Below are 14,929 nucleotides of genomic sequence, written 5' to 3'. Positions count from 1 at the left end.
GAGGCCTCTAAAAGTAATGGCCATATCTGTCATTTTTTATTGCTACTTTGGCCTCAGAGTGTGATGCCCTCCTCTCCCCCAGATAGCTTTCTCTACGTATAACAGGTCATCCTTCCTTTCCTCCTCTTAACGTTATCTGCTTCTTGCCTCCTGCTTATGAATCTAGCTAACTTGGTGAAAATTCAGGCAAAAGTTTTAGGTAGCAACTTCTTGGAGCAACAGTAGTTCATACCTGTATATTCTACACTTGCTGCTTAGACCAGCCATCACACACCAAATCCTCTCAAGCACGTTTCCATTTCAAGAGGGACAGCTTGCTCGTGGCTACCTTGGCACGAAGTGTTCTATTAACCATGGTTAACAAACCTCAGTGGTGGTGTTTAGTACTGTACTGCTTTTATTTACCATATAATTATATCTAAGCACAGGACAATATCTATTTTTCCTCACACAACAGCCCTGCAAGGTAGACTGAGCTGAGAAAATGTGACTGGCCCAAAGTCATCCAGGGGGCTTCCAGGGCTGAGGTCTCCCCAGTCATACTCTAACATCTTAACTCCTACTTACACCAGCAATAATAATGATAATGATAATTATTTTTCATTGTTCGCACAATATGCTAAGTCACAACAAGCAAGGTGGTTATCTGGATCCTAATCATTTGCTTTGGTGGGCTTTGGTTTAGCCAATGCAGTTTGTAAACCACAGTTTATCAGGTTGTGTGAACCCAGCCACCAGGTAGGGCAGAATCCTTGAGAGACAGTCTTACACGTGAGGAACAGACGATTCGGATTGGAATACTGTACTAATTATTTTTCTGCGTTCTACTTCAAAACCAAACTGGCTTCTCCGCGGCACCAGACTTCAGCTATCCAGAAGTTTATTCCCGCGCTCGCCAGAGTTTATAGCAGACACTTCACCTCCACTGGGCTTTCTTCCCAATAAATCCATGCTAGTTGACACTGTTAATCTGATCTTCCCGTGTTTAAGGCTGGGTCTTGCGGAGCCCTTTCAGGGTTCCTCTCTCTCTCTCTGTCTCTCTCTCTCTCTGGAGCTGAAGAAAGAGCCTGGTTCGCTGGCTCTGTTTTCTGCGCCGTTGCTGGGTTGAGATGCAATATGATGCGGCTGCGCAGCGGCTACCCCCCCGCCCCGGTCTGGTGATGTTTGCGATCCGGGCTTCCTTGACATTTCTGAAGTAATTTAGTTAAGGGGAAATGAGTTGTTCCCAGTAGAGAGAGCAAACGAACGGAGGGGAGGTAGCCAGCGTGATAAACGGCGCTTTCATTTGGAGATCTCCAGAGCTCGTTTAAGGCTCATTTTCTGTATTAGCCCCCTTTGAGCTATTAAGGCACCAGGCGGCGACCGTGGCTCCTCGGCTCGGGGCTGCCCCGCCAGGAAAGCCCCCGCCGAGCACCCGAGCTGATCCCTGGCCATCGGGCTGGAGGAGAGGAGTGAATGGCGCTGTCTTAGGGGAGGGGGAAACCCACCCTCCTCTTAATCTAAAGTGGCGGAGGGGAGTTAATACGATTTGGAGGGGGCTGGTCAATGAGCAATCAATAAAGTAATAATGAGAGGGACGCGCTACATTAACAGGCTAGAAATCCAACGAGACATTAAAGAATCATTCGGAACTCTCGTTGCTATTAAGGCGGGTGAAAGGAGGGGGGCGGCTCGGCTCGGCGTGGGGCTAATGGTTGTCCCCGCAAAGAGGGCACCCAGACCCTCGAGCGGAAGCGGGCCTCTGGCAGGCGCTTTGAATCCCCCCCCCTTGGGGGGCGGGCAGCCCTAGGGTGGCTTCCGCCTGCCTGAAGCGGGAAGGATGTGTATGAGTTTCCTTCGGGTTTAGTGGTTCATGCGAACCCGGTCTTGGTGGCCTGTAAATCATAGTTGGTGGTTTAGATATTATGTGAATTCAGGCAACTGTGGTTTAGTCGGTAAGCTAAGGAAGCCACGGCTCGGCGTGATGTGAGACCTCAACCGTAGACATTTTTAGTCTGCAAGGCTTGTGGAACAAAGTTTGCGGGGTGGCTGGGTTCTGGCCCAGCGCGAGAGAGAAGCGGGGGTGGATTATTACCTTCATTCAGAGTGCAAAGGCGACTCCTGCCAGTCTTTGCTCGGCTTGGCTTCAGATAGACCAAATGATTACCATCGGAGCTTACTTCTGAGTTAGCCTGTTTTCCACCCCTTGCACCCTTCTGAGTCTTTAATAAGTAACTAATCCCCTTAAACTAATTGTATGTGTTTAAGGAAGAACTAAGTTAAGCGAGGGAATGGGTTCTCCGTTCAGGCTTTTTGTTGCAATTATCTCTGCCAGGTCATGTGCTTTTTCTATCTGGGATAATTTATCCACCACCTCCCCTCTCCCCTCCCCCACTTCCCAGCCCAGCTTCTGCATTGGTTACAGAAATGTAGATCGGGATCCCCCTTCCCGGCATATCTGCACTGACCGTCTGAGACGGGGCAGCCCTTCCAGTCTTGGACTGGGGGAGGATACTTAGGCTGAAACCTCATACGTCCTTTCAAGGTGCAATCGTACTGTGCTCGCCTGGAGAGGTTCGCTTTGGTGATACCCCCACCTGGTCTGTGAGCGAGGAAAGGGTCTCTCGTTCAGGATGGTGGGGGTTCCTGAATATTTGCCCCGGCCCAGGTGCGTTTCTTCAGACGGTGCAGACCTTTGAAGGCGGTGCCATATCACCTTTACAGCACTCTTGAAAGCAATAACAACAGGCTGGATGGTTTGATATGCCTCGTTCTGGAGGCGGCAAGGGTGCAATTATTCCCGGCCAAGCGGAGTTATCTCTGGAACTGGCTTTAGGGGAAAATAACGTTATGTGGGTGGCAGGGGGAGGGAGCGAGGCTTTAAAGGAATCCCAGCTACTCTTCCTGCGGCCGCTGGCAAATCAACACGCCCGGGGAAACGGGGCGTCTTAAGAGAATAAGGGGTGGGCAGGCTTTTTAGAGAAGGCTCCTGAAAATGCCGGTGGAATATGGGGCTCGATGATAGCAGGAAGGGGGCCAGGATGATGACCTCGGCACAATTCACCGGCCCGCGTTTGGTTTCCTCTGGAAGCTGCGCCAGGAGGAAGCGAATGAGAAGCAAGAGGATGGCGATAACAGCCCGAGGCCGTAATTGCCTCCTGCTGCCAATAGGAAGGTTAGCACCTCCCCAGTCAACAAGGAATAGTTAATTCTAGGGCTACAGTATCTGGGTTGCAAGAATCTGAATGATCACTAGAGGGCAGCCAAGAGTTCGCGTTTTCTTCATTTTCAGTTACAGTGTTCCGGTAGTTTGGATTTTGTGGCCCAGATAGAATTAGCCTCACTGACGGTCGTGATAGGGAAGGTTCAGGTCTAAAACTGTTGGGACGGAAGTTTAGCTAAGCATGCCTTTTCGTACTACAGGTGAATTCGGAAACTCAAGCATTTCATCTTCCATCCATCTCGTGTGTAAAGGGGCAGACATAGTCTAACATGCCAGCTTGAGGATACACATGTCCTCAAAAAATAAATTCCAATCCCTTCAACGGGATTTACTCTGAAAGAAGCTTGTATAGGATTGCAGCCGGATTTTTACAGGCACATTCCAAGTCGTGTGTCTATGTGTGGTTTAGGATCACCCACCCGCCACCCTTTTCCCTGGTTTGGCTGCTTGCCGAAAGCGGCTGAGTTGAGTTCCTTCCAGCTAGTCAGAAGTGCCAGGAGATGGGCAAATAAGGCTCCTTTTGTGACAAAGGACGAACTCGAACGAATCTGGAGTTTGCAAGCACAAGACATCAATCCAAACTATGCACATTTCTGCCTACTGTTTCCCTATCTTTCCTGCCAGGCTTACCAGCCTTATTTAATTCTATATAATCTAGAATTATAGATAAGCTTAGATGTTCCCTGCGATGCGTTCTAACCCTGGAGAAAGTATCCAAGTGGCTGCAGGGCGGGGGCGAGGCTTTTTTTTTTTTTTTTTGGTAGTAAAGATGTGCTGAGAACTTAGAGCATTTTCTACACTCCTCCAAACTGTCGCTATCCTGAGAGGACAGACTTTATATCATTTCAACGACGGCTGGGTGATGCTATGAAGACACTCCAAGCTACTGGGGGGCAGTGGCCTGAAAGGGTAAGACCAAGCGAATAGCAGCAAAGAAATGAGCTGCAATGAAATCGATTGCCTAACTATGGATAAGATTAGATGGTTTCGTATGGGGATGCTGCTTCAACGAGTGTTTAAAAAATATTTCCTCGGAAGGTGGAAAATAATGAATCCACTTACCCCACAGCCGGTCCTATAAATATATAGTAATTTCTGTTGGACTGCATTCTAGCTGGGGAAAACATATCCACATAGGGAACTATTTCACTATTGCACACGTGGTGGAACGATAGGTACCCATTTAGATATATCAGACATTTAATGTACGAGTCAAATCGCAGGCAAACGACCCCCTTCCTTCCCCTCCCCCCGGCGATACACGGAGCCAGAGAGATTCAGTAATCCTCTGAGTTGCAACTGCTTCCTAGGTTTCTGCTCTGCCACTGGGAGCGGCCCCACCGAGAGAGATCCGTTTGCCTTTTCGCCGCCGCCTTCCAACCCAACTGTAATATATGCGCGGAAAATGGTAAACATGTCAAGGAGCGAAAGTTTCACGCTGGGTTGCTCCATGCTCCATTTCCTTGCTGTATCCCGCTGCTGTCGTTGTAAAGCTAGCCTCGCTCGACGACCAGCTCCGTTTTCGGGAACAATATTGTTCGTAATTACTAACAAACCAAGCGGCGACTGTTGCTAAGTTGCTTTCTCGCCTTTATGGAGAAGCTCAAGAGAAATAAGAGAGGGGGGCGGGAGCACGAGCGGGGACGGTCCCTAATCGGATGAAGAATTCAAAGTAGCCACCCTGTTCACAAATTTGCAATTTAAAAGGGAGAGTCGAGAGAAGAAGAATCAAAGCAAGCATTCCCAAAGTGAACGAAAGTTTGAATCCTAGCAGGAAAGCGGAGCAGGTGGGGATTGGTGAGAGGTACAACTGAAGGAGAGGGGTTAATCCTCCCCCCAAAGCATGGAGTATTTGAAATGTTGAGGGAGGGGAGAGAGCCGCGGTTGCCTCCTGTACACGCCTCCACAGCCGCAATTATCGGCGTGTAAATATCGTTGCTTTGTAATGATTCCTTCCACGCAAGGAAGTACTCCTGAAGAGCAAACTTAGCCCCGAGTTTATTCCGAGATTAGTGGGGTTACATTCATAGGCTTTGTCTAAAGGACGGACCTGTGGAGGTGCAGCCGCAGGAGCATCGACGTCTTGCAAAATGAGGCGAGGGGGGTCGGGATTGTGCTTCTGCGTATTGTGGATCGGGCTGGTGTTTTTGACTGCCACCCACACGCAAGGGGTTTTGAGACTCTTGGACAACCACACCAGACATTCACTGGGGAGAGGACAATGATCCACTTTCGTGTCTGCTGTGTCTTCTCAAGGGCTGCTGGAGAAAGCATTGAGAAATTCTACAGTTTTGAAGCTGACCATTTCTGAATGCTGTTGCCTTTTTGGTTTAATGCAAAGGACAAATCTCAATAAGAAGTTGTACTTATCTGAGTGGGATTTTTAATCTCGTGTGCATATGGGTGTGTTTGTGTGAGACCTTCTAATTGTAGGACAGGAAAGTACCCTACTTCGGCTCAAAGGCAGTCCTCATTATCCCCCATGTTCTGGAGTGGAGTTCTAGGATTTGAAACTGGATCTGTAGCTTCAGTTAACTCTAGAAGGCTGGAATCCTTACTACAGTACATATTGAAATCAGTAACAAAATAAATGTCTCCTGATCTTAAAAAATGGCAAGAGAGACATGTAAATTAAAATAGAGCATCAATTTCCAAATGAGCTTTGTTTTATAGCTTTATCCTATTATACACACCCCCTTGCTCTGGTGTATACACCTAATGCATGTATCTTGAGTAACTGAAATCACCAAATTGCATTACCTCTGGCGATAGCTTTAATATTAAAATAATTATACAGATTTAGATAACCTGATCCCCGTTGTTTCTTCCATGGGAGGCTTGCATTTTTTTTTCTTTTAAGAAGAATTAAGTAATTTACAAAAGATGGAATACAGATTAGAGCTCATATCCCTGGTGCTATGAAATAGCAATAGATATGAGGTAGAGTCTTGGAGGAACTCTTGGTATATTTGCACAAGTCATCAAGCTGTTTACAAAAGAATTGATGGTTTTTGGGTTTCCCTTTCTCCCAAGATGCATAAAGCAGGAAACAGGCAGGCACAGTCATATCTGTCTCTCTGGAAAATACTCAGTAAGAATACTGTATACGTTTGGAAAAATTAAATGCAGCCTGTAAATATTCAAAGCCAATATGCAGTGTCTACAGTACTGAAATTCCCCTTGTCCTCTCAACCCAAAGTGATGTAATTTAGAGCCAAATTTTATTCTTTTCAAGGAAACTTCCATGTTGCTTAGGATCACAACCTCTGATTCAGATGACCTCCTCATCCAGCCAGGTGCCTGCAGTCCTCCTCTCTTCCTCAGTAGATTGGTTTGGAGGGACTAAGGAAAACTGTGCTACCCTACACCACCCACATTTTTGAAACATGAACCAGTTATTTGCTTTGAAACAGCTTGGAACTCCAACATCTGGAGCTCACCAGAACTCCCAGTTTTTCATGATTCAACTCCTAGAATTTCATGATGTCTTGAGGACCCTGGGAGCTATGGTCCTCCTATCCATCTGTAGGGCACCACATTGGAGAAGACTGATGTAAAAACAAATTAAGCCACTGAAGAGAAATTACTAGATGTGGAATAAATAGAAATTAAAATCCAAGCCTACAAATAAGAGGCATCTGGCTGGAGGCGTCTGGCTGGAGGAAGGAGAACGTGGACTGGATGGCTCTTAGTCTTGCTATATTTTAATTTTGGCCCTTTAGCCTAAGCAGAATGCGATGTAGGTCTTATTGATTTAACTAGAATGATTCCCTTTAGATGGCTGCAGATATGCTTGTGCTTCTGTGATAGGAAGCCCCACAGAGTAGTTCTGAGTCAACCTGGACAGGATCAGGCTGCAGAAATGTATTTTGTTCTAAACAGTGACCCTGTAGTAGAAGCTTTGGTAGCCAAGACTCTCTTGACTCCCTTGTACAACCTGTTGAAGAAAGGCAATGGGGCAATTCTGCCCCAGGGGCTCTTTCATTCAAAGAAATAGGTGGCCTCTTTGAGCTGCTATTTCCCACAATTGTTGGTGGCGAGAGCAATTAGCAAATCCACAAAGAGCAGTTTCATAAGCTTATGATTTCAATGGATCCATGCCTATTAGAACAATGAATAAATAATCTTGTGATGGGGAAATGCTGTGCTGTTAAGGATCCTAGCTAGTATTGAGAATGAAGGTAAAGATGCCCTCAGATTGAACTCAACTTCAGGTGCCTATATAGATAAAACTATGCAGTTTCCTTGGCAACAGTACAGAAGTAGTTTTCCATTTTGTTCTTCTTCAGATTTTTAAAAAACGTTCAATCTATCCTGGTTGTGTCCTGAGTCCTAATCAAATCTGACCTTTCACAGTTTCCAAGCAGCCCTGGCCAGCTTTGGCTAGGGGCTAGGAACTAGGGACTAAAACCACAGCACAAGCATATCTCAGCAACCATTTTGACAGGTCATGCACGGGCTACTGATAAACAAGGATATACTGCTCTTCTGAAAGGGTGCTAGTCCTATGTTGTTCAAGTGGTCAATTTAAGCTGTGAAAGAAAGCCAGCTTCTGCTAACTGTATGTTGCTATTTCTGCCACCCCAGGCATATTACAGGGTTTGTGCTGCCTCTGCCAAAAAGAGGTTTCATAAAAAAAAAAAAACTTTTTATTTATTTAAAAAATATCTCTGTAGACTCATGAAAGACTGCTATACCTATCACCATTAATGCTCCCTGGACCTGTTTCATGCAGCTGCAATTTCTATCACTCTAACACACAATTACTTCAGCCTTTGGTGGGTGGTGGGTGGGTGTCGTTTTGCCCACTCTATTTCCACTACATAAGCCAATCACAGTTGCCCAGTTCCAGAAGTCTGTTCTTTATAGCCATTCCTTGGCTACGTCTGGATGCAGCTGGCCCCAAGGTCAGAACTGGACTCCTTGGCCACTCATTGCTGCCACCACCATTGCCTTCCAGCATTAGTTGAGGACAGAGCTTCCATGCTATGGATTGTGCCTTCAGTGATCCTTCCTTCTTCATTCTGCCCTGCTTCATCCCAGGTGACTTACCAAGGTGTTATCTGTCAGCTGGGCTATTTCTGAACATAGGTTTAGTGCTGCACCTGTATCCCAAAATAGCCTGACTGGCAGGTAACAGCTGCAAAGAAAGGACTAAACTGAGCAGGAGCATGGAGAGAGCTCCTACTTCATTCCACACCTCCCTCTATGCCTGTTACCTGGGCTATTACTGAACATGGAACTGAAGATGGTGTACAGAAATAGTCCAGTTGACAGCAGCAGACTGGAGGAGTGATTGTAAGAAGCATTTTGAGAGCTCCCTCCTCCTTCATCCCATGACCTCCCATCCTGTCCCCCCTGCCCCCATCTCTAGTGCCTGCCACATGTGGGTAAAATTGGATGTCTACCTACTTAGATATTGGGACATTTGATCCTTACCTGGAAGTGAGTGCTTGATAGAAATCAGTGGAATTGGCCTCCAAGTAATTCAGAATGGAAAATGAATTGGCTGAAGTTTCAAAGTTTCACCCTAGACTCAAAGATCAACTGCTTAAGTGTCAGAACATGTTCAACAGCAATGAGAAAAATGAGCATCAGAAACAGCCAATTTTCTATGGAGAAGACCCATTTGGCCATTTGCTTACCCTGAACTCAGGTTTATGACATTTCACAGAGAGCTGGGATTTCTGCAATTGTCACAGGCTGTATTGAGGCTCCTGGCATGTTAACAACACAGATTTTGTATAAAACCTAGTGGCAAGTTTGCTCTATTTTTTTCTTGCCTAGAAATCCTAGTACAGTAGTGCTATTCCCCAATACTTGCACCTGATAGTTTTAAGCTTCTCTGTCTTCTGTCCTGGATGTCCAGGAGATGATGATCCTTGTATACAGGTACTTGGCTTATTTTTCAGTGCTTTCATTATTCTGCTTATAAAACACTTCCTTGAGGAGGCAATGGTCCCAGTGAAATGAGTGGGACTTCCTTCTCAGATTACAGTGAGGACCATGCTGTAATGCTCCTTATAATGAAGGTGTTGGACTAGAATTGGAAATCCTATTGTAAGGGTTTCTTTCTTTGCTATGTATAGTTTGGGACTCTAACAAAGATACTCGAATGCACCAGGAACCTGTATGGTTTGTTATCAATGACTGGCAGCCAAAGGAATAGGGGGAGTGGAGACATTCAGTGAGGCTTTATGTAAATTAACATGACTGGTTGGTGGATCAGCATACTTGCTGTTAATCATAAACTATACACACACGTCCCAATTATCACAGATTTATTTAGGTTCAATTGTAAATAATACTCATGTCAGGAATAAATTGCTTGTATTTGTTTTGGTGGGGTTTTTTGTTTTTTGGGAGGGGGGCTACAGAGAGCTTTATATCTAAATCATCTTTGACTAAATAAGTTTGTTTTAATTTAATTCTCTTAACAGCCATTCTTCCTGGAAGAAACATGTTAACAAAACCAGAGGATCTTAAGGAGTACAAATAGTATATTTTACAATTTCACATATGCCACCAACAGTTTTTATTCATTTGTATAATTGGACTTACTCTCTTTGTAACCCTTCCCAGTTAAATATATACATAAGAAAGAATGCTTTCATTATGGCCAGGTCAAAGGAGAAATATTGGCTTTTTTGGCTTGTTAAATTAAAAAAAGAAAAAAAATATTTTAATGTATATTAAGTCAATATTCAATGAAAAACGATCTAGCTGGTTCGTTCTCCTTTTCAAATTTAAATTACAAACTCTTTGGGATATTTTTCTTTTCTTGTTGGTGGAATAATAAACAGCTTACAACAAAATGTATTTTTTATCAGTACACATTAACCTTTACAGCCTATATCATCAACAGAGATACCTATTTAGAGAGGATTGTAATTATTATTATTTATTTGTGCCCTGACTTTTCTCTGGTAGCTCAAGGCAGAATAAATAGGTTTTCCCCTAATTTTGTTCCTACAACAATAACCTCTTCTGAAAGAGAAGGATTAGCATGAAGTTTCCCAGTATGCACAATGGTTATTTGTGAATTAACACACACACACACACACACACACACACAATTTTAAATACACATGTGTGCATAGGCAAATGCATTACAACAGAGTGAAACAGCTTGTTAGCTATGTCTACTCTATAACATGTGGACAAGCATACTATTTCTAATAATTATAGCAGAGAGAAACTGAAAGATGGAGACTGGGGAAATGATAATTTTGATTCTGGATCTAAAATGCATAAAAAGCCTCATGGTTCTTACGGTTATTTGTGAACTTGAAATGGATCGCCTGGTCCAAGTGCAACACTTCAGCTACTATACTGTACTGGTTGTACTTTGAGTCCAACATTTTCTTAGTATCCTGATACTTTTTTTTGCAATTGTTCTCAACATTATATTCTAAAACAGGATAGTGAACAATCTAAAAGTTTATGGTTTTTCTATTTATTACTTGGAATGCTGTAAAGACAATTACACAGGAACAATATGAATAGATACATGGTTTGATAAAGATATATATTTAAATATACAATTAAATATATAATGTAACCAAGTTAGTTCTGGCACAGAAAAAAATATACCATTTCTAACATGAAAGCTAGCAATTATGTTACCAGTTGAAATATGGGGTAAGTTTTTGCTCTAACCATTTGCTGAAAAAAGTTTCAATAAGTTTGGCCTATTATTCATGGTGCTGAAGAAGTGCGAAAACATTTGTATCCAGAATTACCTTTTCTCTGCAACATTCTAATGTACAGAATATATTCAAATATGACTAACAAAAGGGAATGTTGGAATCACCAGTGTACACTAGGTTCTCTGTTAACCTAAAAAGAATGATATAAGGAAAACATGTAAGAGGTTACGATCCACTAAAATATACAGTATAGCATAACTTTTCAATGTTATGGTATGTAACATAGTCTTTGGGGGCATGGGGCTGTATGTGCATGTATACTAATTTCATATATGCAGACTTGGAGTTCAAAATGCAAAAAGAAAGCCCCGCTACAACCTATTAATCTGGGACCCATCATGGCTGTGATTTGCCCTATTTCTGAGTGGCGAAATCTTAAGAGTTTTAGTCTTGTTTTCTTTTCTTTTTCTCTTGTCAAGGGCTACTGAATTTTTAATTGTCATACAAAAGCTAGAAGTTAAACAGGAAGAGTATTTTCTTGCCCTGGAGAGAAACATTCACCTATTGAATTATTTAGGACTATCATAATTGCACTACAAAAATCTGGACACCCATTAGATGGCATAACATAAAAATCCAACTCTTTGCTGCCATTTAATGATCATCTTTAATTATGTTTTGGGATAGGATAGGAAAGCATTAGAATTGTTAGATGTCATCTAGTTGTTAAAGATACAAGAACTCTGCAAGAAAACTAGCTTTCAGGTTCTTAGAAGAAGGCAGACTTTCTCACTGTACCGCAGGTGATTTATAATCTGTTATATTCTTGATCTGTAGTAGAGCAGGCCTTTTTTGTTGACCAAAGGCGGTGCTTAATACTGGGGCAACAGAGGGCCACCAAGTAGGTGGGGCCACATCACACAGGCTGGCAGGACTGGGTTGGAGAGTTTTGGATCTCATAGTTTAATTGGTTTTCCATCTCAACTGTACTTTCAGTTTTCAGCAGACATTCTCAAAAGGGCCTCCAAGGCTGACCAAAAAAGTACCCAAGGGTTGCATGCATGTGAAAGTTTCATTCTTACACTGATTTGGTAGTCCAGAAACACAGAATATATGGATTCCTAACTAGGGAAGTGTTTTGTGTTGCCAGTTCTTAGGTTACCATTAGTAGCACTGTGCTGTTGTCTTAAGATTTATTCTTAGGGCACTCCATCTAAACCTACTCTCTGGCTAAGAAGTAATTCGGTCACTGACTTGTTTCCATATGGGGTCCAATCTAAGTTTATAATAGACCCCATGCTACATAATCTTCTTTCAGTAATCCCCAGACATTAAGCATCTATAATGTGGTCCTTTCTTATAAAAGCATTGTCTCCTTTGAAGTTAGGTCAATAGGCAGTATGCCTCTTTCCGACAGGATCTTCAGCAGCACGGTTTTATCCTACACCACTCAGAAATGGCAAATGCCTGAAATCACTCCCTCCGATGGAGAGTTATTTGTGCTTGGAACTAGACTAAGTCCTGCATTTCTCCAGCTTCTTTTCCAGAAAGATTTTCAGATATTATCAAACATGGAGAATGAAATCACACCGCACACACTATTCCTACTTCACTGATATTTCTGCTGGAAGAGATCTGGAAAAGAAGTGTGCCATGGAGTCCCTGTATGTATCCAGTCTTGACCCTTGCATAATATTGAAGCAGCACAGAAAAAACCTATGATATGGTCTCTTGTGGTAATGTTCAAAGAGACTCTTCCTGGACTTTTTATTCTGAACATCTCTACCTTGGCTATTAGTCTGGCAGCTGTGTCAAAGATTCCTTGTACCAGTCCATGCCAGGTCTTAGAGATGGAAAACTTCTGTCTGGACTTAAGATAGTCTGTCAGATCAGCCCATCCATCAACAGGCCTTGAGCAAGGTTCCTTCTTCTTCAGCAGACTGTTTCCCCCACCCTACACCCTTCATCTGTGCTTCTGAAAAAACCCTGAAAGCTGAGCCTTGCTGGTTTTGCCTGTGCCTCAACCTTATCCTTCAAAGGGAAAAGGCAGTTTATGCACAGTGCTTGAAAATACTGTTTTTGCAGGTGCTTCTTCAGCAGAGCAGGATCACCTCCACTTTACCTACATGCTGTTCTTTCTAAGCCAGCGATAAAGAGGACAAAGTCCTCAATAGGAGGAAGTAGGTGCTCTGCTCCCACCTACATAAAGAGAAAATTACATTGGGGTGGCTTACTTTTCCAAATATTTTCTGATCTTTTCTAGTCTGCTAGGAAAGTTGGAAAGCTGAATCTGTCTTTCATTTGGATTGTTTTTTATTACACTTTAGAACATACGCTCATTATGCATTTGGCTTCTCATAGTGATTTTGTTCTACAGTTCTCAACTGGTGATTGTATTTTAATGTGTTTATAATTTTAACTATTTCTTTACTAACCTATTGAATTTATTTTGATGTTGTATACTACCTGAAGATGTTTTGCATGAGAGGTGGCATATAAAAGTATTACAAATAAATGAAACATAAAATGAATGCCAGCAATTCCTTTACAACTAGTCTGAAACCCTTTTTATTAATCAGTGGGAATCTCTTCTGGATGAATGTAATTACGAGCTATGTAGGCTGCCCTTGACAACGTGATCTTGCCCATACTGCTTTCCTCTCTTCCTAGTTCCAGTTCCTCCAAAATCTGTTACTTCCCTGATGATGAACAAAGATGGCTTCCTTGGTGGTGTGTCTGTGAACACAGGCGAAGTGTTTTGTTCAGTACCTGGGAGACTCTCCTTGCTCAGTTCGACGTCCAAATACAAAGTCACTGTTGGAGAAGTTCAACGGCGCCTTTCACCTCCAGAGTGCTTAAATGCTTCTCTCCTTGGAGGAGTCCTTAGAAGGTAAGTCATGGGACAGTCCAGTCTGTATTTTCTGGTGGGATTAAAATTGTATTAACATTGTTATAAGCAGCTGTTGAGATTAAGAGAGATGAGGGAACACACATATGAGATATACCTAACAGTCTGGATGCCATCACCATTGGCACTGATGACATTGTGCCAATCTCACTATTGTAGTGCATTGTTCATTAATTCTGTGGGACTGACCACTGTCTTTAAATAATCAGACTGGTTATTTCTGTAGTTGAGTTCAGCTCAACATCCTGGAGTTTATCTTTTAAAGCACCTTGCAGCTTTAAAAGTACATAGTACTCCTATATGGAGCTGCCTAGATGCTAAGAAGATATAGGTGACAAATGGCAAAAAAGCGTTTTTACTAAAGCCCAACCTTTACTGCTCACCCAGGGAGGCTGGGTAGGTGCGGACGGAGTCTCTAAGGTCAGCTGGATGCTGGATGAAGGCCCATTTATTTAGAAGGCATTGAAGTTGCTGTGTTATCATCTGCCTTAAAGGAGGTGGCTGTGTACATTGTTCCTATTTTTATTTCTGACCGTTGTTGTAAGCTATGCTACAAACTGTCTGGAAGTTTTAACTGAATGTTACAGTTGGATTAATTTTAAATAATTAATGGTTATAGATTTTATAATTTGCTATTCAGTTTGGTATATTGTACTAGTGGAGAATGAGGGAGCAGGAGATGAGGTTTCAGATGCATTAGATGACTTAAGCAATCATTTAAAATTCTGTTCCTCTCCCCAAGAAGGAATTTATAATATTCATTTATTTTACATGGTTGCTGTAAGAATTTGCACAATATATGAAGAGTTAAATACCAAATATATATGGCAATGATTGTAAACTATGAAGAAGTAACTTTTTGATTTTTTTTGCACTCTCCTTAATTTTAATTCATCCCTCATTAGGTTTCATTGAAATATGCCTCTGGTTCTTTAAGAATATCACAAGTATGACAGCATTATTGGGCAGACGTTATTATTGGGACTTACAGAATGCAAGTCTCTCATGAAAAGCCCTTGAGTAAACATAGATATGGGGTAAGAGTACTGTCTTATGAATTAGAATGAATGGATAAAATAGGGCTGGACAGTTCCACAATAGAAAAGAGTAATCAGTGGGGTTCTCTGAGGACTTGAATTAGGACCAGTGCTTCTCAGTTGGTTCAAAAAC

General features: G+C 42.7%; 1 protein-coding gene across 1 annotated transcript in view; it reads left to right on the top strand.

The window, feature by feature from the left end:
- LOC103057700 (transcription factor AP-2-beta) overlaps window positions 1–14,674 on the top strand; it is a 30,459-nt gene extending 15,785 nt beyond the window's left edge. Inside the window, exons 5-6 of the mRNA XM_088149936.1 lie at window positions 13,522–13,741; window positions 14,665–14,674. Of these exons, the coding sequence (XP_088006062.1) occupies window positions 13,522–13,741; window positions 14,665–14,674 (230 nt within the window). The remainder of the gene's footprint in view (window positions 1–13,521; window positions 13,742–14,664) is intronic.
- The last annotated feature ends 255 nt before the right edge of the window (window positions 14,675–14,929 follow it).

The sequence above is a fragment of the Python bivittatus genome, unplaced genomic scaffold (assembly GCF_059951505.1).
Source record: "Python bivittatus isolate LINGU-HERP-01145 unplaced genomic scaffold, Pbiv_v1 ctg000020_np1212, whole genome shotgun sequence".
NCBI lineage: Eukaryota > Metazoa > Chordata > Lepidosauria > Squamata > Pythonidae > Python > Python bivittatus.
The sequence above is the reverse complement of the archived record's forward strand: the minus strand, read 5'-3'. Positions and strand labels throughout refer to the sequence as shown.